This window comes from Vanacampus margaritifer, chromosome 2 (genome assembly GCF_051991255.1).
Source record: "Vanacampus margaritifer isolate UIUO_Vmar chromosome 2, RoL_Vmar_1.0, whole genome shotgun sequence".
Lineage (NCBI taxonomy): Eukaryota > Metazoa > Chordata > Actinopteri > Syngnathiformes > Syngnathidae > Vanacampus > Vanacampus margaritifer.
Genome location: NC_135433.1, coordinates 10,167,362 through 10,190,931, shown reverse-complemented (window position 1 = coordinate 10,190,931; position 23,570 = coordinate 10,167,362). Strand labels below are relative to the sequence as shown.

Sequence of the window (23,570 nt, the reverse complement as noted above, 5' to 3'; positions counted from 1 at the left end):
TATCTGTAGTGGCCACAATGTGGCCGACTGGTTAAAATGTCTTCCTCGCCTTTCTGACCTTCAGAGTTCGAATCTCGGCTCTGGCTCTGTTTCTCCAAATACTTTCTGGGTTTCTTCTCACACTCCAAAAACATGCATGCTAGGTTAATTGAAAACTTTAAATTAGTGGTTCTTACCCTGGTTGGAGGTACTGAACCCCACCAATTTACTGAGCACATTCACCAAACCCTTCATTATTGAAAAATAAAATGATTTAGTTTTCAAATTCAAGACAAGGTTTACTGATGAACAAAATGAACAGCGAGAGAAGCCTTCAGAAAGCGTTGTGTTCTTGTATTTCCCGTCCTCCATGCATCTTAAAAAAACGTGTTCCTTTAGTTTTACTAGATAGCTAGTTGTGCTGGAATAGAAATGCTCAACATGGCATTACAAAGCACGCAGTTAGGATGCCGACTCCCATCACTCAACTCAACTCTATATTTACAGAGCAGTTTAAAACAACCACCTGTTTTCTTAATATGGAACCCAGGGGCAGCAGATACACTGAAAACAGCAGAGGCCCCAGAATTGAACCCTGTGGAACACCATACACTACTCACAAAAAAACACCAGTTCATCCTTGTACTTAAATGTCCTACTTTCATATGATATGATATCACTGTAGCATTAACTTTTGACATTTTCCATAAATTTCACCTTAAATCTAAATATCCCTACCTTTTTGTGTGTAGTGTATGTTCCGTTATACATGTGAATTCTTATTGCACATATTGGTCAGACCCCCCCACTCGACATAGTTAGTATGAAGGTTTAATAACAACAATAATAATCATCACAAATAATTTCAGTCGGTGTGGGTCTTGGCCTCCGCCTAACCTCTGAGACTGACTCATTGAAACAACAGGACAAATCCAAATATCTAAGTTGGACAACAAATGAGTAGAAATACAAATACAGTAACAGCAGCCGTATACTGGTATCCCATATCAACAACTCACATGGTGTCTTCATATTTTTATTTCAAAACGTTGGTAAACATGGATACAAAGGTGAGTCATGATGAGAAAATCTCCAATCATTATTGTTAAAAATGTAAAAATGTTTATTATCAGTATCTCGTATGGTGCACACAAGTGAAGACAGACTTGAGCAAAACATCACGAGACATTTACATGGCAGTTTTCAGGATATACGATACACATTCATTACAAGGCACATTCTATGCGTCAAATGTGTCCTCTTGCACTTTGTTACCCTTTGCTTTTCCTAACTTCCATTCACTAGCTAGGTTCAGTACCAAAAATTAAGATTCCAGTTTCTTCTCAAATGTTCCGTCTTCTAGTCCAGTGTTTCTCAACCCTGGTCCTCGGGGCACACTATCCAGCCTGTTTTCCATGTCTCCCCATTCCAACACAGGTGAGGATCATTATCAGGCTTCTCCAGAGCTTGCTAATGAGGTATCATTGGAATCACCTGCGTTGGGAATAGGGGGATGTGGAAAATAGGTTGGATGGTGTGCCCTGAGGACCAGGGTTGAGAAACACTTTTCTAGTCTAATACAGACTCATGAAGTGAAAGGTAACCATACTGGTTCATATTGGATTAAATCATGTGTGGATCCCATGTGCTATTCCATAGCCACCAATAGATAAAATGATACGGTATTTCTGAGATATAGTGTAGGTTCTGCGGCGATACATAATTTTAAAGCTAAGTCGTTCATCCTTGAGGACACACAGTCAGAGGTCTATAGGTGCGTACCATTCATTAAATCCGCTTAAACCTTCACCCAGTTGAAGTTGAGAGCTTTGGCCAACCCTCTTTCTCATAGGTGGCTGTGATAGTGGCGTAGAGTACATTCAAGAGTTTAGTCCACGCTGCTATCACAGCGTCTGGGAACCCTTCCTCCAAAACTTCCAGGATAACACCATTGAGGACCTGACATGCACACAAATGGGTCAGTTAAGACAAATATGTAGCGCTAATGTACACTTTCAAATACATTTTATAATGTGTTTAAAAAAAAAAAACTTTACATCATAAGAGGGTGCATCATTACAGTTTTTCTCCATAGGTTTATTGAAACTGTGATAACATTTTCAAAATACCATGGACAAATCCCAAAACCACCTTACAATTGGTGTCAACTGAATGGCATTTCTCATTGCTTTCATCAAATTGCCAATGTCTTAGTACACGTCTCAATTGCCTCAATGGATCTGTGCAAGTGGTTGTGTTCATTTAGCCTACAGTTGGCACAATGTGCCTACATTTAGCACATTTTCCAAATGAATAAATCTTACTGATCGAACTGGATTAGTTGTTTTTCAGTCTAATGGCTATCCTCTCCAAAACATGTCAGCAGGATCTCAGTGTGTAAGTCATAGTATGCAAAACCATCTGTTCAATTGTCAAAATGAGTCAAGCATATCACAGGGGATCAGTGTAGAGGATGGTTGAGACATTCACACCGTTTTTTTCCTCGCAGCATTGCAAGGGAAAATATTGGCTGCGACGTGGATGAAAAACCTTTGGCCAAACAAAGAGCAGCGTATGGTTGGCTAAGAGGGGGAAGGTGACGATAGTGACTGCACAGTAAATTCTGTGGAGTAAATTTGACTCTATTTTGAGTGGAACCAAATAGACTCAATTTTAGAGTCATATTTACACTTGGAAGAGAGTAAAATAAAGAATTGGGAAAAAAAAAGTCACTCAAGGGTTGAGGAACCTTCATGTTGGATATACCACCTGAGCTATGCCACTTTTACTGTTTGCTTAGCTCCAAGATGTTTTTGGTCTCAGTTATGAAGATTCCAGCCGACACGAGCGATATACTAATTACCACTAACACATGGCAGGAGCTCTGTGGCTCAGGGCGTCGATCGGCTGCCTCCCAAGCAGAAGGTCTTGAGTTCGTTCCTCAACCCTTGAGTGACTTTTTTTCCACTTCTTTATTTTACACTCTTCCAAGTGTAAATATTACTCTAAAACTGAGTCTATTTGGTCCCACTCTAAATAGAGTCAAATTTACTCAAATTTACTGTGTAGTGAAAGTGTTAGTTGGTTCTTCATTTTTTTGTGTGTGTGGCCTTTTGTGTTTTTCGATGAAGGAAAGAGACACCCACTTATTGACTTTTACTGTATTTCGTACTGTACAGTACAGTAGTTCGTAACCACTTTGCCGTGGTACATTAATGTGCCTACAGAGATTATCAGGTATGCCAAGATTATTATCCAATTTTTACTTAATTGGTCCGCAGTTGACGGGCCCAGTGTTGTACACTGCCTGCCACTCAGTCAGCTGGGATAGGCTCCAGCTCACCTGCAACCCAAGTGAGGATAAGCAGTATAGACGAATGGATTGACTTGATCGGTCAGAAAATTCTTTCTCTCTTGCTCATCTATCAATGCTAGTGACATATAGTGACAGGCAGCAGGCAGAACAACTAGATATGAACAGATAGGTGCAGTAGGTAGTTAAGCAGTGTATGCATGCATTTTATGAGAGAACTTTGTTTGGTTATGTTTCAGATATGAAATATGTGCATTTGTTCAATAAAGGTTGGATAACAGTGGCTACATTGCCCACTCTGCTTGCATCAAGTGCCATCCAACAGTGGTACGGTATTTGGGTATTAAGTCTTTGAGTTCTATCCAACTTCTAACCTTCTGACTCAACATGATGAGGATGATGATGATGAAGAGTTAATTGTTGAAGCTAATTCTCAGCTAGTCACACAACAAAAGGTCACAAGGTGTGTTTTGATGGAATTTCTACCAGTGGCGCCTTAAGTATTTATGTTGCGTTCAATGTCACTTTATGTGTCTGTAGTTAGTGTATATGTGTATGCATCTTTCCACTTATGTTACCTTGAAGTACTTAGGCTCCACTCTGTGCCGACGCGCATGAGCTCTGCCGAGTTCCTCCAGCAATGTAACCACCTTATCTGGGTTCTCCAAGTTCTCCACCAGTGCATTGATCCTGTTCATGACTCTGCGGGCATGATACCTCAGCTGGGTACTCTTTTTCAACTCATCTGGGTCTTCTATGTTCTTAAACTTGAAGTATTGCTTGGATGAGGGGTTGGTAGAAAACAGCCTGTCGTGGGGGGGATATGAATGGGACATATGAGCACGAGGGTGCATAGCTCCTTTAAACCATTGCATTTGCACCTGCACTAGCTTATTGGCTAAGATATTATCAGCAAATACATGCACTGTACACCACATATTGTTCAAATGATAATAAACAAAGTGCATCTAATATTGGGCAGAAATAAGTTTTTCAATTCAAAGGCATTTACAATAAAAATATCACATTGCAGAAACATTACGTCCCAATATAAGAAAAAAATAAACAAGATTTGATTTTGGCTCAAAGGAATTTGATTTCACAATTAAGTTTTGGTATTGGAATATTGAGAAGGAAAACCTATTAATTTAATAGTAGCTGGTGAAAATAAAGTTATTAGTGAACATATGTAATACATGAAATAATGACTTCCATTCTTTTATATATGCGACCAGCATAACAACAACAGTTGTTTTTGTTAGTGAGAGCAAGGTTTTTCCTGTGTACAAAATTCAGAGGCAACCACCTCCACCTAATTTGCTTGCCGTCTCCAGCCTTGGGCCACTGATATCGCTCAACACAGTGCTCCAGCAATGCATTTTAACTGCAGTTGCAGTGCCATTATGGAGGCGCTATATCAACAGCAGTTCACCGGAAAGACCTGAAGCAACAACCGCAACAACCTGAAGCAAAAAGTTTTTTTCTTTTTTTAAAAACTTTAATGTACTAAAGAAAAAACAGGCTGTGTCTGAATGTCCACCCTTATCCCCTTGACTACATAGCCCCGCACTATATAGTGGCCTAATATATAGTGCCCTCATTCTGTTTGGTGATTCGGACAGCCAGCTAACTACTTTCTCCTCGTCGCATATCGTGTGACCACCGTAACTCTTACGTCGCACCGGCGCATAAATCACCGACTATTTATTGTGAATGAAAATCTTTTAAAACTGTATTCTATTTCCTTTGTTGTACATATTTTCAACTAAAACAAATTATTTTCGTAGTATATATTAATGTATTGGATTTGATTCCCGCGCTTATGTTGTCGCTCCCGCCATGTTTTTTTCATACTCGCAATGCGTTATCAACCCGGTTGCGTGAACATCAATGTTCACTACTTTTCAGAGTGTATTGTGGGTAATTTTGAGTGCCCTACATTTTTGTTCCCTGGACATTCGGACGCCACTACAAAATGCCGTGACCCCTAAGTAGGGCACTTTATAGGGAGTAGGGTGCACATGCCACAGATCATGGAGCAATGCACACCCATTTCCTGGTTGTGAGGCAGAGGTGGTGCGCTCCAGCCATCGCCAAAGTAAAAAAAAAAAAAACAGAATATACAATAAACAGAATAGTGTTTTACAACAATGCTGACCTATATTTACAATTTAATATGTAGTAGTGGATGACTTTTTAATGATTGTAGTTTAAAAAAAAAAGTCAAAAATTTATGGCATATATGTATTCATATAATTTCTCATTTCTAGTCCCTGATCGTAAAATGGCTGCAGGAGGGCGGCCGATAATGGTATAGGTCACCGCCGCGGGTCCCGATACCTTAAGATACTTAAGAAGACTGGTATTGGCACCGTTATGATACCTGGTATCGGTAGTCACCCATCATAGTCAGGATGACATCACCTCTGCCTCATTTTCAGCCAGGGAAAAACCCTGTGAGAGGTTAGCACATCTGCATCACATTTCTAAGGTTCAGGGTTCGGATTTCCCACTTTAATTGCATGGGTTTTCTTTACTTCCTCCCACATTCCAAAAACATGTGTGTTAGGTTTATTGAGACTCTAAATTGCCCATATGTGATAACGTGAGTCTAATGGTTGTTTGGCTGAATGTGTCCTGTGACTGACAGGCGACCAATCAAGGCTGCACAGCGCCTGCTGTCCAAAGTCAGTTGGGAAAGGCTCCAGTTTACCTTATTGAAAGGCAGTATAGAAAATAGATAGATGGATGGATGTTTTTAGATATTTACTATGATTCAAAATACAACATGCCATGACTGTGCAGAAATGCAGTCGTCATATATCAAAATGTAATCTTTTGATTCATGCTGCTGCTGACATATTTCATTAAATCAGAAGTCATGCAAATGAAAAAAAAATGTTTCACTTGGCATCAATGCTATATTCCTCACATTTTTTCCTAAATTTTGACCTTTCGTTGTTGATCCCTAATCACCAAAATATTTTTTTTTCTTTTCTTTCTAATACGCTCTCAGGCACATGGACTGAACCCCTCCCACTGTTTAAGAAGAGGACCAAAGCGTAATCTAATCCTGATGTCCTGTTTCATTTTCTTTTACCAATCAACTACTAATTAACTTTTTAAAACAGAGCTCCCTCTTTCAGTCTTTCATTCGTAAATTGAAATTCCTAAAAAGATGGAGGATAGATGTTCAGCTCGATGTAAATGGATGGCCTCTGTGTAAGTATTCCAATTTGACTCTTACAAGCTAATGAGGGACCATGATGTCTAATCTTTCGCGCATGGAATTTCACCACCTGTGGTTGCATATAAATAGCCTCATTAGTATTTTATATGGCCATTGGAGTCTTAATCCTTCGTTATCTGTTCTTCAAGATTAACCCAGGAGCAACAAAAGTTTTTAATTTCACAGGCTGTGTCAAAGTCTGCTCTTTTAGATATTATCTGCAACGCGTAAGAGGGTATGGACAGTTTAAAAGCTTAAAAGTTTACTCTGAGGTTTGATAAAGAGGACTCTCAGCACCAGGCAGGAAATTAACCATGGCCACACTCATCGATTACGAGTCATTTTTTGACTTCCTGGGGATTGCAGGAAGGAATGTACAGTATATGTGGAAAAATGTATTTTAAATCAAAGCAACACAGTATCTTGGTTTGACCCACTGGGCAACATTAGGCACACTATCAACAATCCATTGCGAGCATCAGATGAGAAAATTCTGTTTTAGTTGACACTTGACACTGTTTAAGAAGTATTCATTTTAAGGTTTAAAATTGTTATGGGAAGCAGTTTTTCCTGTTTTCCTACTTATGTGGCTTGAACCAAAATATAAATGCAGTGCATTTGTACACAACTGCAAAATAGACCGCAATAGCCCACATACTGTATTACTGTCCCTCTAACAGTGTTTAAGATACAGGTATGATTTTTAATGCAACTCTTCAAATGGATCTCCCCACATTATATCTAGTTCTTGAAAATCTTAGTGAAGGTTCAATGTTTTTTTGTTTTTTTAAATCAGGGTTGCCTCTGTCAACCTTGACACACACACATCTGAAAGTAATACGTATATGACTAAAAGGGAATGGGAGGAGTTAAATGCTCCACATTCCATGTGAGGTTCCCTTCAACTTTCACCCCATACAGCACAAAGAAAGATACCTAGGGTCATGCAATGAATTATGACGGTCATAATCTTCATAGAAAAAATTGAAAAACCTGCTGTTTCTATTTACTCAATGAGAAGATGACAGCTGTGAAATCTCAGATTGCATGTTCCACCACACTTGGATGAAGTAGATGTTTACATGACGGCATAACAGCATTCAATGATGCAGTATTTAAAGAAAACAGTCTCAAAAAAAAAATAGGACTGCTTTGAAGGTCTGATTGCTTATGATATAGTCGAGCCACCGTGGGATGCCTGGCATTCAAAACATGACCTGCTTCAAGGGAGGGAGCCCTGTGAGAGCCAAGGGAGTCTGACTGATGGATTATTGTTTATGGCTTGCTTCTACTATTTGATGAATAGGATTATGTACAAGGCGGAAAGTGAGACTATTACATGAAAAATTATGACTGGCTGTATTCCTTTGCACATCATGTAAAAATGTCCAAAAAGTTCACCTGTAGGCATCAATACTGCTTGATGATTCCTGTCAAATAAATCTGATCATTAAGGAACTAACTGATGTTGCAGCTACAGAAAATGAATTAATGATAGTTCAAATAAGCAGTTAGTGCTGCATATGTGCAGCCTTAAGACATAAATTGTGTATGTCCAATAGCTTCCCTTATTTCTTTTTCATGCTGTCAACAAGAGAGTAAAACTAAATACCTGATGAGTATATCCACTCCAACATCATCGCAGTTCTGATAGACCTTTGCCCAGGAGTCCTGGATGTTCACCCGATCTTTGTCAGTCAGTTCTCTCTTCTGGTGGTCCTCCTCTTTTGCTCCCTGCATCCTCTCCATCTAGGAGCACAGTTGATCAATGCTTAACACATGCAGAAGGCAGGGTAAAGATTAGCCCCCCAACCCCCAAAATAAACACTTTAAAAAGTCAAATCCTACCTTTTTTTCCTTGTCTTGGCTCTTTGCTAATGCTGGGGTAGAGGTGGGAGAAAGCTGCTTCCCTTTCCGTCTTTGCCTAATGAGAACCGTTGCTCTCTAGCCCTGAATCTCTGCTGAGTGTTAGTGTGAGTGAAGAACAGGCTGTAAAAAACACAAGAAACACACGCAGCGAACAAGGAGGAGCTTCTGTACCCTCCCTTTCACACAGTCCCTCTCCTCCTGCTCCCCTTTCCACCTCACTTTTTTTTTTAAGTGCTGTTTGATGAAAACATGATGAGATAGAAGTTTGAAAAAATAATCCGCCGTCAGGGATACAATGTGAGATTAAGACCTCGGAAAAAAGATAGAGAGACACCACTGCGACCTTTTCTTCCACTATTCCCATTCTTGACTGTTTAGGAGATTAACCTCGAATCATTTTCAATTCCACACAAAGCCTGACCAACATAAATGTAAATGCACACCAATGGGTGTAAATTAAACAGAATGACGTCAGTGAGAAATAGGACAGACTCATTCATTTTGATTTGTTCTTTGCTACAGACTGCGTCACAGCATGGTTTCAAGTCTGTTCTTCCCCCCCGAAACACCCCACACACAGCCCGTGGTGTACTCTTTGAAATGTATACTATTCACCCTTGCTGTGAGCCTGTGACAAAGGTTCCTTAAGTGGTATATCTTGGTTCTGTTGTCACAGCTGAGAAGGTGCACAGATTTCATTGCTGGTTGGACAAGGAACACCAATCAGTCATGAATTAGCCCCGGCTCACCTGTTGAGAGAAACAAATGTTGAATTTAATATTCATAGCTTTTTATTTGGAGAGCTACAATGTGTATGCAGAAGGTGTGAACAACATACAGACGCAGGTTAAACATTAACAAGTGTGTCATTAATGATCAAGCTGGTTTAAAAAAGAAAAGAAAAAGGGGCACCACAATGTTGCGTGGACGTGCCACTGCCAGCCTTGCGCAACCAGGTTGTCCTTGTTTGCAGAGCTCACTTGTTGATTTAGTTGCACCTCATGGTAGCTTATCTTAAAGAGTCATCAGAGTCAGATGATTGATATCATGCTCACCAAGTCATATCAGGTTAACTTACGAAAGATAGAGATTCAGTTCAATTCACATCCTGTAAAGTAAACAATACTTAACATCCAAAGGACACACAAGTAATTGCATTTGAATGGACATATATAGTGACATTTAATTTCATTAATATCATGTTATATTTGCTTTAAGGATGTTATAGAGGTTAGCAAATCTGGCTGAATGTGAGTGTGAATGGCTGTCTGCATGTCCCTTGCATTTGGCTGGTGACCACGCCAGGGTATAACCCACCCACCTCTCGCCCAGTCACCTAGAAGATGCTCTATGGATAGATACACAGGAAGCCCAAAATTATTCATAGCCTGGCTAAATTTTGAGTAAAATTTGTGCTTTAGCAATGGGAATCTAAAGTGTACTGTAGATCATCTGGAAAGACTTGGGCTTTGGAGAGATGCCAGTCTGCTTGCTGGTGTTGACATTATTAACATTTTTATTGTTTTATTTTACATTTTACCTGTTTTACATTTCATTATAGATGTGTTGATGAAGGTGTAATTATGTTGACCTGATATAACCTGTGTGAGTAATGCTTTTGACATTCTTGCTATCTTTTCTACTGTTTTCCCAGAAATGAGAAAGTTGAAATGTTTCTATGTTTATCTAAGAAGTCTAGTTGCTGTTGATCAGAAATCCGGTTGTCAAAAGTTTAAGGACAATCTAGTTTACTGGGAAAATGCAAACCCATTCTGTGCCTCACGGGATGACAGAGGCGTTTCCTCATGTTTTGAATAAAGAGGCTGTGTGGGCAAAAGAAGACACACACATTGGATGACACTGCTTGGGTGATGTGCAACTGTGTGACCAGAGATCTCTGTAATAAACCAACCTTGCAAGGACCCTCTTCACCAGAATCTCATCTTGGAATTATTTGAACACGCAAACGATTACAATTAATGGCAATTCCTTCACTGGCTACTGACGCTTTGAGCATGGCAGCTCAAGTGGTGCAGCACTGTTTGCATGTGTCTTCCACTCTGAATCTCTGCTTGCATGCTTGCGGTTCTCTGTGTGCCGTGAAAAACTAAGTGTACAGCAGAGCGCAAGTTTAAATTATGGTATTTATCTTTCTTAACATATTCCTTCTTATTGAATAAAAACATTTTAAAAGTTATTTTAAATCAAAACATGAGTTATTTTATTACCACATTCAATTTTTACCTCTTTTATGAATCATCATCTTCAAATTTTTTACAAAATTAATTAATTAAGGACCATTTTCTTTTCCTATATTCACGCACAGTGTTCATGTGCATAATGTGGATACTGTTACAGTGACTTATATTAAAAGTACTGTACAGTATACTACATTCAATGAATAAAACCTCTGGGCCTCCTTTTTTAATTTTAATATTGGCCAGCATGATGGGAGAGCAAAAAAAATAATGTTTGAGCTGGCACTTGGTGTAAAAAAATTGATCCGTGTATGTGTCTGGACAAAGTGATCAACGTTTAACCGCCCATTATAGAGGCCAAATGTATCTCAACATTGTCTTTGAAATACTACATTAGGAAAGAATGGCTGCTCACCAGGTGACACACAAACACGATTATGCAGCATGGTCGACGCGAATCATAAAGTTTGTCCCAAAGAAGATTCCGTAGTCACAAATGTCGGCTGATGTTTAGCGCAGCAGCACGCTACCTGTACTAGTCAGGTGTCAGCCAGTCGTTGGAACACCGCAACACGTTTTGGAAAATTTCAAGTGACGCATAATGATTCCGCACTATACCGATTCTTACATTTGTAACCCATTGAACGTTGTAGTTTAGATTGGCGCAGTTTAAGTCATCTTGCGCAAGAGTAGCTAGCACGCGAGCTAACTTCAACGTCAGGAGAAAGAAACTGCAAATAAATTAGCTGAGTTTTCACCCAAAATATAGCGTCGATCGTGGACGAATAACATCAGCAACAACAACACAATGAACGTCGCAAAAAGTGGTTATCGTGTTTTCTCGGCAAATTCCTCCGTAGCGTGCACAGAGCTGGCGAAGAAGATAACAGAGTAAGATACTGTTGTAACGCTACATCGTCCATGCTAAACTGAATTATCCAAGTAACGTATTTGTTTCCATGTTATGTTAGCCTGTTAAATGTATTTGACTAGACTACATATAATGTAGAAAGCACGTTGAATATTATTGTAAGTATTGTGCTTTTGCATCTCAGGCGACTTGGAGTTGAGCTGGGAAAGTCTGTTGTCTTTCAAGAGTCTAACAGTGGTAAGAGAAAACATCAAACTGCTTTGTGCTACAGTGCTTGTAAAGGGACTGTAGTGTAAAAACATCAAGACGTTCTTGTAGTGCATGATTATCAGGCAGTAGTTGTGTTAATATATATATATTTTTTAAGAGAGAGAGAGCGTTCAGCCTGGCTGAATCAACATGTCATCATCATCATCATCATCATCATCATCATCACTCTTCATTTATTTATTTATTTTTGCGTATGGTTGTTTTAATCTCAAACGGGCTCTTTTTAAGTTTGGTAGTTTGAGTTTGGCTTCTGACAATTCCGAATATCCAGGGCATCTGATATTTCCGTAATGAAAATGCTTCTTTGACAAGGTGAAAATAAAAGGCGTATATTGTATTGCTTTTGTCTGTGACTAGCCTACAAATCAGGCAAATTGTTAATAATAATCCTCACAAATCAAATTATAACGATCCAAAGCCCAATGCTTTTCAATGGACAGAGAGGGTCATTTCACCGAATAAGACCGACATTTTGACTTGTCTCTTAAGCTCGGAATTGTCAATACATAAGAGATTCATAAAGCTATTGTCATTAACGAGGTTATTTCTGTATCAAACACAGTGATATACATTCTAATTGAATTACAATTTGTATTTCAAAGACATGATAAAATAGAAAGGCCCTGTCAGGTTTGTGGAAGCACTGCTTTTTTAGCTAAAATGTTCCAAATGCCAATGATTTATGTATCACAAATGTGCTGGCTGTTCCATATTTATTTGTATAGAGACAAGAGTGGATGTAAAAGAATCTGTTCGTGGACAAACCATCTTCATCATCCAGACCATACCAAGGTGAGTGTAGAGACTAGAGACATCTGCACACTACACTGAAATGTAATAATTCATATTCTGTCAGTAGTTGAACTTCAGACGATTTATTTACACTGTCCCTTTACTCCAAGCAGAGATGTCAACACGGCAATCATGGAGCTGCTGGTTATGGCCTACGCCCTCAAGACCTCCTGTGCAAAGAACATCATTGGGGTTATTCCGTACTTCCCCTACAGTAAACAGTGCAAGATGAGGAAGAGGGGGTCCATAGTATGTAAACTGTTAGCATCCATGTTGGCAAAAGCAGGTAAAGAGCTTCTCAGTCACCTTATTTGGATATACCTATTGCAAGAGTTCATTTCCTGTTGGCACATAAAAAATCTCATTAACGTCTCTATTAGGGCTGACACACATCATCACCATGGACTTGCACCAGAAAGAGATCCAGGGTTTCTTTTCTTTTCCGGTGGACAATTTGCGGGCCTCTCCATTTCTAATCCAGTACATCCAAGAGGAGGTGATAATTGCACCCAAGCAAACTTCTTAGCAATTAAGTAATGTACGTCTTTAAAGCTGCTATATGTTTTTTTCTCATATGTCTCTAGATTCCAGATTATAGGAATGCCATCATTGTGGCCAAATCCCCAGCAGCAGCGAAGAGGTAAAGGCATGGAAACAAAAATAGTCACTCAGACATGTTGCCTTTCTGTGATCAATGAGATTGTGTCACAAAATATACTCAATCTTAGTATGGGCATATGAGGAAGTCCTATAGTCGTAAATCGAGCTTTGCTGTAAATAATGATTAAATAAATTAAAAAAATATATTAATTCCAATTTCTTTTGTGTTGACCTATTGTTCTACTGTCAACATCACGTGTACAAAGGCAGACCACATCTTAAAAATATCAGTTTATTGCTGTGTCTCACTAGCTGCATGTGCGTTACAAGCAGGATGCCTAACATTTTTGAAAACAGAAACTACAAAAGATTGCCTCTTCCCACAATCCAATCTTTCCAAAAAAAAAAAAAAAACGGTAATCAGTAGAGATTGTGGACCTCCATTTAAGATTAAACTGTTTACAAAAGGGGAAAAAAATGTGATTTTTTTTTTTTGGTGGGAGGCATAGGGGTGTCTGGCCATGCTGTATCGAGTGGCATTTTCTACATTGCCACGGCATGGCAGGATGTGAAAGAAAATATGATGTTGCAACATGGAATTCAATCATCATAAATAAGCCAAACCCGGTAACAAAAAAATCTTAATATATCCTTAGAAAATGAAAGGATAATACATTCATTAAGATTAATTAAATTCTCTCGGAAATGTATTCCTATAACTGCCTTTTGCTTGGTTTATGCATGCATTATGTGTGACCCGCCCTGGCTTAAGGTTTGTTTTGAGTAATCGACAAAAATAGATGGGGGGGTCAAACATTTCAATTAGTGATGCACCGAAATGAAATTTTTTGGCCGAAACCGAAAACCAAAAATGAGAAATGCTTGGCCGAAAACCGAAACGGAGGGAAAAAAATTATGCCAATTTTTTATTATCATTGCTTTTATTATAATTAATTTAAATTATAATATTATTATAAAACATTTAGGCCTATTTAGCACGGGCATTTTAACAAAGCTCAATATAAATTGAAATGCGTCCACACCACAGACATCAGAGACATGTTGGCGATTGGTACATTAAACGCCAAACGCGGGGTGAGCGTGTCTTGGGGAACCTGGGACAATATAACTCGTAATTTCTTTCTGCTAACGTTATTTCACAAATTGTTTCTATAAATGCAATTGCAACCAATACAAGTAAAAAATACACAATAATGTGACCCTCCAGCACGAAATTGAACACAAGACACATGGCTATGTTGCCTAACGACGACGTTAAGTTAACCAACACTTACCTTAGAGCAGACGCAAATGTCGTAAAAATGGGATCTCAATATCGCGAATGTTTGTCATCCAAATACAGCGCTAATCTTCAGTTCTGAGATCTCTTTCGTTAATGAGTCTATTTCTACTTTTAATTTAATATATTCACGCACTAAAGCAAGAGGTGTTGTAATAAAATCATGGAGGTCAACGCTCCTATGTTTACATATGCGCCCCTCCCACCAGAGGAGGAGAAAGTTTTGGAAATGCCTGTTAATGCTTTGATCACTCCTTGATGTCGTCAGTCTCATGCGACGACCTATGAAAGATGACACGCATTATTATTGAGACGTGTCACAGATGATCTGTGTATATGCAATAGAGTCACCACTAATTTCCACTTTGCTGTTTTAAGTGGAATGGAATTATATATGTAGACAGTACTATATGTATATATACATACTGTACATAATATAGTTTGGGGGTTTTTAAAGCCAAAATTTTTGAAGAAAGGCTGAACGACTCAATATCTTGTCTGCTTAAGGCAATGGATTATGCTAAAATTATAAATGAATAATGCTCATTCTAATGTAATCATACAAATTGTTTAGCAGTCTACCGATGAATATGCACAACTTATTATGTGGAGGGTAAAGAGTGCAACGTTGTCTCATTGATTCTCCTAGAGCGCAGTCCTATGCAGAACGCTTGCGTTTGGGTCTGGCTGTGATTCATGGCGAGGCTCAATGTTCTGAGTCCGACATGGCTGACGGAAGGCACTCGCCGCCATGTGTACGCAACGCCACAGGACACACGGGATTAGAGCTGCCTTGTAAGAGAGCCATTCTTAATTATTATAGTAAATTGATGACTTTAATTGTGTTTTCAGATTTTGTAGGTTGGATGAACCCCAAAGCAGCACATTGTTTCATCTATTGGAACCAATATATCATTTCTGCCAGCCTTCTGTTTATTTGATTTTCGGTTTAGACTGTTTTCACTCATGCCATAAGTCATACATAAATAAATAGGATGTGTGTGTTTGCATGCTTTGGTTCCCTAAATATTCCATTACTTATCATATTGCAACTTTCAAACTACCACAAAAATAACCTAAATGTAATTGTTTGTTGGTCCTCTGTTTGCAATTGTCTAATTATGTAAAAGCAGGAAACCGATTGATTTTACATCCAACCCAAATGCTCTATTTAACCAAGTTCAATGCGTAAGGAACAAAATAACAATGTCCAAAATGTCAGGCATTGTAGTCCAGTCATAAAGCAAGAGCCCAATACAGTATACTAACTGGTATGTGAGACAAGATGGATTTGTAAATTTGTATATTTTGTTGCGTGGAACATGTATTGACATCTGTGGATTTTCAAGTTATTATTCATAGATGATCATTTCCTAGTATTTATTTACATTTATTAGGATCTGCCAAAAAATAAATCAAATGGTTGTGTCATTGGCAAATGACTCCAAAAAGCTCACATGCAACCTCCCCTTTGTTTAGTAGAAATATTTCTGTTTTTACATCTTTTTTTATTCTTACCATTGACTTTAAAAATCCTCTCCTGGAGCAGTAATTGTCAAATTCCACCAATATATTAGAAATATTGACACAACAAGTCCAAACTACTGACGAATAGTGATTCCGCAAGAGGATTTTCCAAGTCTTGGCATCATGTGTTTGTGAAATATGTGTGCATTTGTGTTTAACGTGGTGTTTATTTGTTGGCAATAGCAGGCAAACAACAAGCGCCGTTCCCTGGCATTGAGCTTCCAAGTACGAGCGTAAACCTAACCTACATCAAACTATGAAATGGTTCCTCTTCAAACGGTTCCTCAGTTGTTCGTGCATGTGCCGACAAAGAGTTTGTGTTGCATCCTGGGAAAATAGTCTGGATTGAAGAAAGGCAACTGGTGCAAAGACGTTCAAAGTTCTAAGCAGTACTGTCAAAGGAAAGGTCCTTGCTTTTAGTCTATGCCATGTGTATGGCACAATTGTGTTTGATAAAATGATTGCACCTCACCTGAGATTCCAGACCGATAGTTCTACAAGATGGCCCAAACTTTCTTTGTTTTGTCGTGTTCTGATTTTATTTTCCATAAATCAAACCAGAACCATGCCAAACATCTTTTTTGTATTCTGTTATTCTTTACTTCAATATCTGGACTCATCTTGCCAATCTGCACATGTTGCATCCTTGTAAAAGCTGCTTTTTTTTGGAAAATCTGATTAACATTTTGCTCTTCTCGACTGCATGCGATGAGACCAATGAAGCATGTTTTTTTTAAAAACGTAAAACATTAATTGCAGGAAGAGGAAACGTAAACAATGAATTTGCCTTATATTTTTTAAGCGTTCAATTAATATCTTCAAACTCAGTTTTAGTTACCGGCTTAGTGATATACATGTTCATTTTGTTTGTTTGATTTTTCATTTGTTTAGAATAGTGCAGCTTTCAAGCAGTGCCAAGATCAGACACCTCTCATGTTTCAAAGTGTCTCGGCAAGTCGTAAAGAACTTGCCAAAAGTGTGTTGACTGCTAACGTGGCTATCATTGGTTTGCCTTCAAGGTGTTTACGTGACTGACTGATGCCGTGTGCCTCACGGTATTCAGTAGTGTTGCACAAGGCATGCGCCTCCTTTCTCTTCTTCCTGATATTTCTCCTCTTACAATTGGCTTGGTTGGCTGATTGTCTCCTTTAACCCTTTGGATTAATCGAAGCATTTACATGGGCAACAATTCTCGCAATGCAGCTGGATCTGAACAAAAGACAAATGTGTTTGAATGATTCACAACAACACAACGGCAACATTGCTTTGACCATATTGTGACTTGGCACAAACCTGAAAGACAAAAGTAAGTTGGGCGAAATTAAACCCACATGTTTGTGTTTTGTTTGCCTTGTTGTCAAAGTTAGTACGATTTGTTCAAGCTGCCCCAACTTGACTTGAAATGACACATTGGGCTAAATTAACGTGTATTGTTGGGATTTGATTGCTATTCGCACAAAAAAGCGGCTCCTATGATTGGCAGGTGAAATGCATTGTGATTATTGTGCGCATGTATGCAAGTATTTGCTGGAAGCAGTGATGTCGGACTGACGATTGACCCTTAAAGTTGGCAAGCGTGAATGAAGAAGAAACCCTCAGCAGTAGTTGCCATACACTGTTGTCCACTGTCAACTAAGTTTCTCTGGTGCATAGTTGTTCATATGCACACTGCTGCCTTCCGATTGGGTATCCTGGGCAGAAAACCCTCTTGATTCTTTGCATGGCATGTGCTGTACATTTTGGCATTTCAGATCAACCTTCTAGAGTAGGTGGGGTAGAATGGGGGGAAGAATTCTGTTACATCATTACACATTCTATTGCCAATTTAAAGTTAACCGTGTTACCAACTAAACATTTAGATCGGTCCATTATTAGGAAGGAATTTGGCACACTAATTTCCTTAAAATGCAAACCATTTTCTCAACCCATTTTACCCAATCTACTGAGAATGACTTGTGATAAGGCGGAATGCAGAATTTGCAAATCTGCTAACACAAACTGATTTCCTTTTCAGTAATGATGGCCAAGGAGAAACCTCCCATTACTGTTGTTGGGGACGTGGGGGGACGAATTGCCATCATTGTGGTAAGAGGTTACTAGAGTGTCTTGTTGATTGTATCCCAGCAGGGGATACATTCAACTGTCCGCTGCATTCTTTTGAATCACAATTTTATTTTTGTGCTTACTACAAAGTACTGTACTTGAGATTTTGCCATCATTGGCCCACACTTGTGAGAGTAGCTTGTCGCACATAATACTTAAAAAAAAAAAAATTAAAATAAAAGAAAAGCCAAATTGAGAGCACTTTACCCCATATCAAAATCAAACAATTTTAGGGTGTCTGCTTTGATATTATTAGGTTATGTGTGGCCACTAGCAGTACTTACCGTTTTTGAACTAATTCTTGACTGCTGTTTCCCCACCAGGACGACATCATAGACGATGTAGGCGATTTTGTGGCAGCTGCTGAGATCCTGAAAGAGAGAGGCGCTTATAAAATTTACATCATGGCCACACACGGACTGCTGTCTGCTGATGCTCCACATCTTATAGAGGAGTCAGCCATTGATGAGGTGAGGACATCTGAATTGTTCATTCATGTGTGCCCATTGTAGGGTTGGAAGCTTCGCAACACAATGTGGACTTTATTTTTTTTTTTTCGTTTGGTGCGGTTCATATTCACACTGTGCTTTTTGCAAGTGGACTATATTGCGTAATCACGTCGACCCGCGTGACGATCTGTGCTCCCATTGGACAAAAATGACGAGGGCTGAAGGCATAACCAAACCCGGAAATAGAGGAAAACATGAAATTCCACGTGCTGCATTGCTGCTCTGCGTATTTGTGGCATTATTAGATGCAAGATATTTGCGAGCGTCAAGAGTAGCTCATTCAACGGAGGTTCCGCGACGCTGTTTCAAATTTTGGAACGCATCGTCGATTGCGCGCAGTAACCGGAAGGGCAGTTGCACACCGCGTGCCCCGCCCCCCACCACAACACGTTGACAGCAGCGTGCCTAAACAGAACGGATGATTATGAATGGATTTGGCACAATACTCACTATCGTACCAGGATTTGTTTGTGTGTATTCAGACCTGCACAAAAGGTCCGGATCAGCGTGGGAAACGAACTCTGTTCTGTTTAAAGCGGACCAAACAGCGCAGGTGTGAATACACCCTAAAATACCTGATTGTCGTAAATAAGTCTAAAGCGTGCATTGAGTACATTTCCCACAATACAATGTGTGAGCCGCTACGTGACGGCATCTCACCACTAGATAGCATGCATGTATGTATCCACGTCAATGCGATTTCCCCAACAAGTGGAATTGAAATATCCAAATATTGATCCTAAAATGTGCAGGAAGAGTAAAATCGATGCATGTTTTTGCTATGGTATGTCTTTAGTGAGAGAGTACAATTTGCCTCTGCATTTTGACATCAAATGGACCTAATTATGTCAAAAATAGTCAACAAGAAAAGCAACAAATTGTCCCCTATTGTTGGTTGTACCGTTATTCTGCCTCTCTCAACTGTGACAAAATCGTTTTCAATTAAAAAAAAAAAGTTGTTGTAAGTGTATTCAATATTGTTCTTAATTAACTTGAATAGTATGAAAGTTTCAATGGGAATAAGATGATTGCATAAGATCAATAAGATAGCATATTTCCAACAGAAATTTTTGAAAAGTACACCATAGGTTCTTCATGGGGTTTAGGGCAGGTGTGTTTGCTGGCCATCAAACACAGTAAAGGTCCACTTATACTTATGCGAGAGGCGACGGCGGACACGATACGGCGGAATGCCGCTTATGCATTTGCCTTCCTTCTTGTGCACAATACACATGCAGTTGTTTTGACAATGTGCTGCAGTTTCACTCCCAAGTTGTGTTGCTACGGCTGGTATTAGCTAGGACGCCACAGGGTGGAAATTCCTCTGCCTTTCATGGTCAATTCCGGAAGTCGTTTTTCGTTTCTGAAACGAGGAGCAAAGCAAAAAAAAAAAAAAATTGGCTGCCATTTGTGTGTCTTTTAATGCCTTGAACTTGCATCATACAAATTAATATTGTAACGTTTGAGCATTGATTAGGCCAAGCGATTATTTAGGAAGTGAATCCGGCCGGCCGCCTGTGCTTACAGTTAACTTCACAGAAACTATCCGGGGGGGGAACTGAGTACAGACGCTCCCCTACTTACGAACATTCGAGTTACGAACAACGGTACATACGAACATGTCTGCGCGCATGTCAAAAAATGTTCGGAAAGAGATGCTGTAAGTTAGATTTTGTATTGCGCGTAGTGCTTCTTTCCGCCGCTAATACCGACGCTTGGCGCTGTGAGAGCTCACCCAGCATTGGAGGCTCAGCAACGTGTCGAGGAGGAGGAAGAAGAAGAAGAAACGCCTGTCGCTCATAGATAAAGCCATCGCACTCTTCGAGCAGCAAGACCCAAATATTGAACGTTGCACAAAGGTTGCAAATCAATTGAATGATGCCATACAGTGCTACCGCATCATTTATGATGAAAAAAGAAGAAAACTGTGCAATCGTCGTTAGATCGCTTCTTTCGGCCAGTTTCTAGTAAATCCTCCAAGGAAGATACTCATCAACCCTCATCTTCTTCTCCGCGACCCTCAACTTCTTCCTACATTGAAGTTACGGAGGAGGAAATAACTTTTGAAGCCGATTCCAGCGACGACGAAGAACCTCTCATGATATAAAATCCTCCTCTTCCTCCTCCATCAAATCCTTAAGCATTGAGTACATCTTCCAAAAGTAAGTTAAACTTCATTTTATTTATCTTATTATGTACATGTACATACTGTGTGTGTCTCTCGCTCTCTCTCTCTAACATACGTAGTACAGTACTGTACGTATTCTCTTTAAACATAAATTATAATACAAAATATAGCACGGAAGCAACTTATGAACAAATTCACCTTACGAACGATCGCTCGGAACGTAACTCGTTCGTAAGTTGGGGGAGCGTCTGTACGTCAATGCAGTATGTCACTAAACGGACCAATCACGAGCGGTAATACACCCTGCCATTAATGGTGTACAAGAATTGGTGATGTGCGCGCAGCACCCGGCCGCAAACTACGGCGCACTTCTCGGCGTAGATCACGTGATGTGCGCCGGTCATTTACGCAAGAGCAAACGCAGTATAAATCAGGCTTAACACTATGGTCATTCAACCAGATAATGGTACGGTCTATACTTAGTGTAATGAATCGATATAATATTATGGGTTTCAGTTTCTGAAATGTGTTTTTTGTGATAGTCATTTTTTTTTGTGCTGTACCAGTTGTTTTTCCAATTGGTATGCATTCTGTTTTGTTAAAAAAACATTTTAGACATACATGACAGATTAGAAGCACCAGTAGAAATCATTGTTTGATTTAACAGATCTGACTTATATACATATTACAAATTGCAAGTCATTTTTTGTTAGTTTTTTAAGGATTTGTTATGTATTTGAGGTGGTGGTGACCAATACAGTCCCGCATGAAGTGCAGAAGCTCCAGTGTCCAAAGATCAAGACTGTGGACGTCAGTATGATCCTGGCTGAAGCCATCCGCCGCATCCACAACGGAGAGTCCATGGCTTACTTGTTCCGAAACATTACCGTGGACGACTAGTGTGAACAAGAGAGTGAGGGGGGGGGGGGGGGGGTCTGGTGGTGACTGAAAGATGGTGTCCTTCTTTGGGCTTTCCTGCTCCTTCTCGCACACGACTGTATTCATTAGAAAAGAAGAAGAAAAAAACTTTCATCACATATGTAAGTGATTGTCTACCTGTGCACAAGTGTTTTCCCCCTTACGTTAACTTCCGAAAAATCTCCATTCACAGCAATACTGATACAATTGTTTTCTTTTTACTCATGCTTACATTAAGATTAAGTATATAGTGTATTTTGAAGTCACGGCTTCCTGGAAATCATGCATAACTAAGATTATTTATCATTGTCTTCAAAACCACAGCAACAAAAACGACTAATGTACTTGATAGCCAATGATTGAGAAGTAGTAAAATGCATCTCCAACTTTCTTGCTGGCCTTTGTTGTCTGAGCTACGTTGCACTGTGACTCGCTTGCATTCAATGCGGTCCATGTGGTTTTCAGCTACCCAAATTCCTCATTGTAACCAAATTTTGAGCTTTTTTTTTTTTTTTTTTTGCCGTAAACCTGTATTAAACATTTATTGTCACGTGGGATATGTTTGAGGTACTCTGCTGTTTACACTGCAAAAATAATTTAACTGTATTGCAGAGAATTTAACCCTAGGCCTATTATGTGTTGATGTTTACAGCATGTAGTTTACCATCGTTTGTTACTGTTAGACTAACAAATAAAATACTCAATCACAACTGTTATCATAGTTCACATTGCTATTAGTAAATTAATATTATTGTTTGCAGCAACACAGTTTGAGCAGTTTTCAGTTTCATTATGTAGGTGCTACCACATAATATCTGCTTCTTTGTTGGATTATCCATTACTTTCCAAAGAGTATTTTCATAAATCAGTATGGGCTTTTTATGCTCATTTAATGCCTTTTTCTTTCTCTGTGTTTTAAATGTTGTTCCTTCGCCCAAAAATGGAGTTGAAACACTTTTGGCTTCATGATCTTGTCAAAACTTACGTTAATGAAATCCCCCTTTGTTAATGATGATGCTTTATGTCCACTCTATGCTAGTAATGTGGCATTACTGATGGCAGGCACCCTGTCCGCATCTAGTCTTAAACAAAAGAAATATTTAATGAACCTATTGATTTCTAATGCAAAAGTTAAACATTTCCATAAGCATTCAGCGAGCATGTTTGTCACCAAAATGAATAGAGACTATCACTGGGTACCTAACAGACAAGATGATAAGATCTTTGCTAAAAATAAATAAGATAGAGTGGCAACAATGTGCAAATAATTACGGTATAGTCTTAGTGTACAGCTAAATTGACATTGTTTCCCATTGACCTGCTACTGTACGGTATGTATGTTTTGAACATGTGCACCTTTTGAGCATTGGAAATAATGCTTTGTATGTCTGTATATTAATTTAGCTCTCTGCTCAGGGACATTATGAGCAATGCAAAAATATTTTTTTCTTTCCATGTTCTTGATGGTGGTTTGGTGGGACGCTTGGTTTTTGCCATTTGTTATCATTAGTTTTTATTGCATTATTTGTGATCAACTAATACTGTAAATGCATGTGCTGATTCGCAAGCAGGTAGTTGCTGTAATTGAACGACATCTTCCCTTTTTTCTTTGTCCATTTCCGACCTGAATGTTTGTCAGTGTCTGTTAAATAAAAGAAACCATTTGCCATACCGCTGCGTCATTTATCCAAGACTGTTACTGCACCTTTATAATGTGTTTAAGTAGCCCTTACTATCGCTAAAAAAACAATTCTTGTTAACTGGAAAAATAAACAAACTCTGAATATCGTTCAATGGTCTAACCTCCTCATAAATCACATTTTAATGGAAAAAATATCTGCCTCAAATAAAAACCAAATATCAAAATTTATAGAAACATGGTCTACGTATATAGAATTTTTTAACCTAATTCCGGTTACTTAATTCTGTCTGTTAGCGAGAGCCACTACATCGTGATAACTTAC

General features: G+C 39.0%; 2 protein-coding genes across 6 annotated transcripts; one reads left to right on the top strand and one right to left on the bottom strand.

Moving 5' to 3' along the window:
- Window positions 1–1,001: 1,001 nt before the first annotated feature.
- On the bottom strand, window positions 1,002–11,125 carry LOC144043425 (cytoglobin-1-like). Of its 2 annotated transcripts, XM_077557058.1 has the most exons (6): window positions 11,004–11,125; window positions 9,006–9,139; window positions 8,370–8,482; window positions 8,134–8,270; window positions 3,871–4,099; window positions 1,002–1,938 (listed from the first exon to the last, which is right to left on the bottom strand). In XM_077557058.1, the coding sequence occupies exons 4-6, from the start codon at window positions 8,268–8,270 to the stop codon at window positions 1,786–1,788; spliced, it is 519 nt and encodes a 172-aa protein (XP_077413184.1). In that variant the 5' UTR covers window positions 8,370–8,482; window positions 9,006–9,139; window positions 11,004–11,125; the 3' UTR covers window positions 1,002–1,785. The 2 variants fall into 2 exon arrangements, with proteins under 2 accessions (XP_077413184.1, XP_077413183.1); XM_077557057.1 differs by lacking the exons at window positions 9,006–9,139; window positions 11,004–11,125 and having other exon boundaries at window positions 8,370–8,952.
- A 205-nt stretch (window positions 11,126–11,330) lies between these two features.
- Window positions 11,331–23,277, top strand: LOC144043424 (phosphoribosyl pyrophosphate synthase-associated protein 1). 4 transcript variants are annotated; one of them, XM_077557053.1, is made up of 11 exons: window positions 11,331–11,479; window positions 11,644–11,696; window positions 12,455–12,521; window positions 12,635–12,807; window positions 12,902–13,017; window positions 13,106–13,161; window positions 15,071–15,216; window positions 16,132–16,173; window positions 17,963–18,033; window positions 18,375–18,521; window positions 21,430–23,277. In XM_077557053.1, exons 1-11 carry the CDS (start codon window positions 11,397–11,399, stop codon window positions 21,586–21,588), a joined length of 1,113 nt encoding a protein of 370 aa, XP_077413179.1. In that variant the 5' UTR covers window positions 11,331–11,396; the 3' UTR covers window positions 21,589–23,277. The 4 variants fall into 4 exon arrangements, with proteins under 4 accessions (XP_077413179.1, XP_077413178.1, XP_077413182.1 ...); XM_077557052.1 differs by having other exon boundaries at window positions 12,632–12,807; XM_077557056.1 differs by lacking the exon at window positions 16,132–16,173.
- The last annotated feature ends 293 nt before the right edge of the window (window positions 23,278–23,570 follow it).

Coding starts and splice junctions, on each gene's coding strand:
- LOC144043425 (XM_077557058.1), bottom strand. CDS start 8,270: ATGGAGAGGATGCAGGGAGCAAAAGAGGAGGACCACCAGAAGAGAGAA. Junction 4,100..8,133: donor GGAGTGGATATACTCATCAG/GTATTTAGTTTT, acceptor CCCCCACGACAG/GCTGTTTTCTACCAACCCCT. Junction 1,939..3,870: donor TGGAGCCTAAGTACTTCAAG/GTAACATAAGTG, acceptor TGTGCATGTCAG/GTCCTCAATGGTGTTATCCT.
- LOC144043424 (XM_077557052.1), top strand. CDS start 11,397: ATGAACGTCGCAAAAAGTGGTTATCGTGTTTTCTCGGCAAATTCCTCC. Junction 13,162..15,070: donor TCCCCAGCAGCAGCGAAGAG/GTAAAGGCATGG, acceptor TGATTCTCCTAG/AGCGCAGTCCTATGCAGAAC. Junction 15,217..16,131: donor CACGGGATTAGAGCTGCCTT/GTAAGAGAGCCA, acceptor TGTTGGCAATAG/CAGGCAAACAACAAGCGCCG.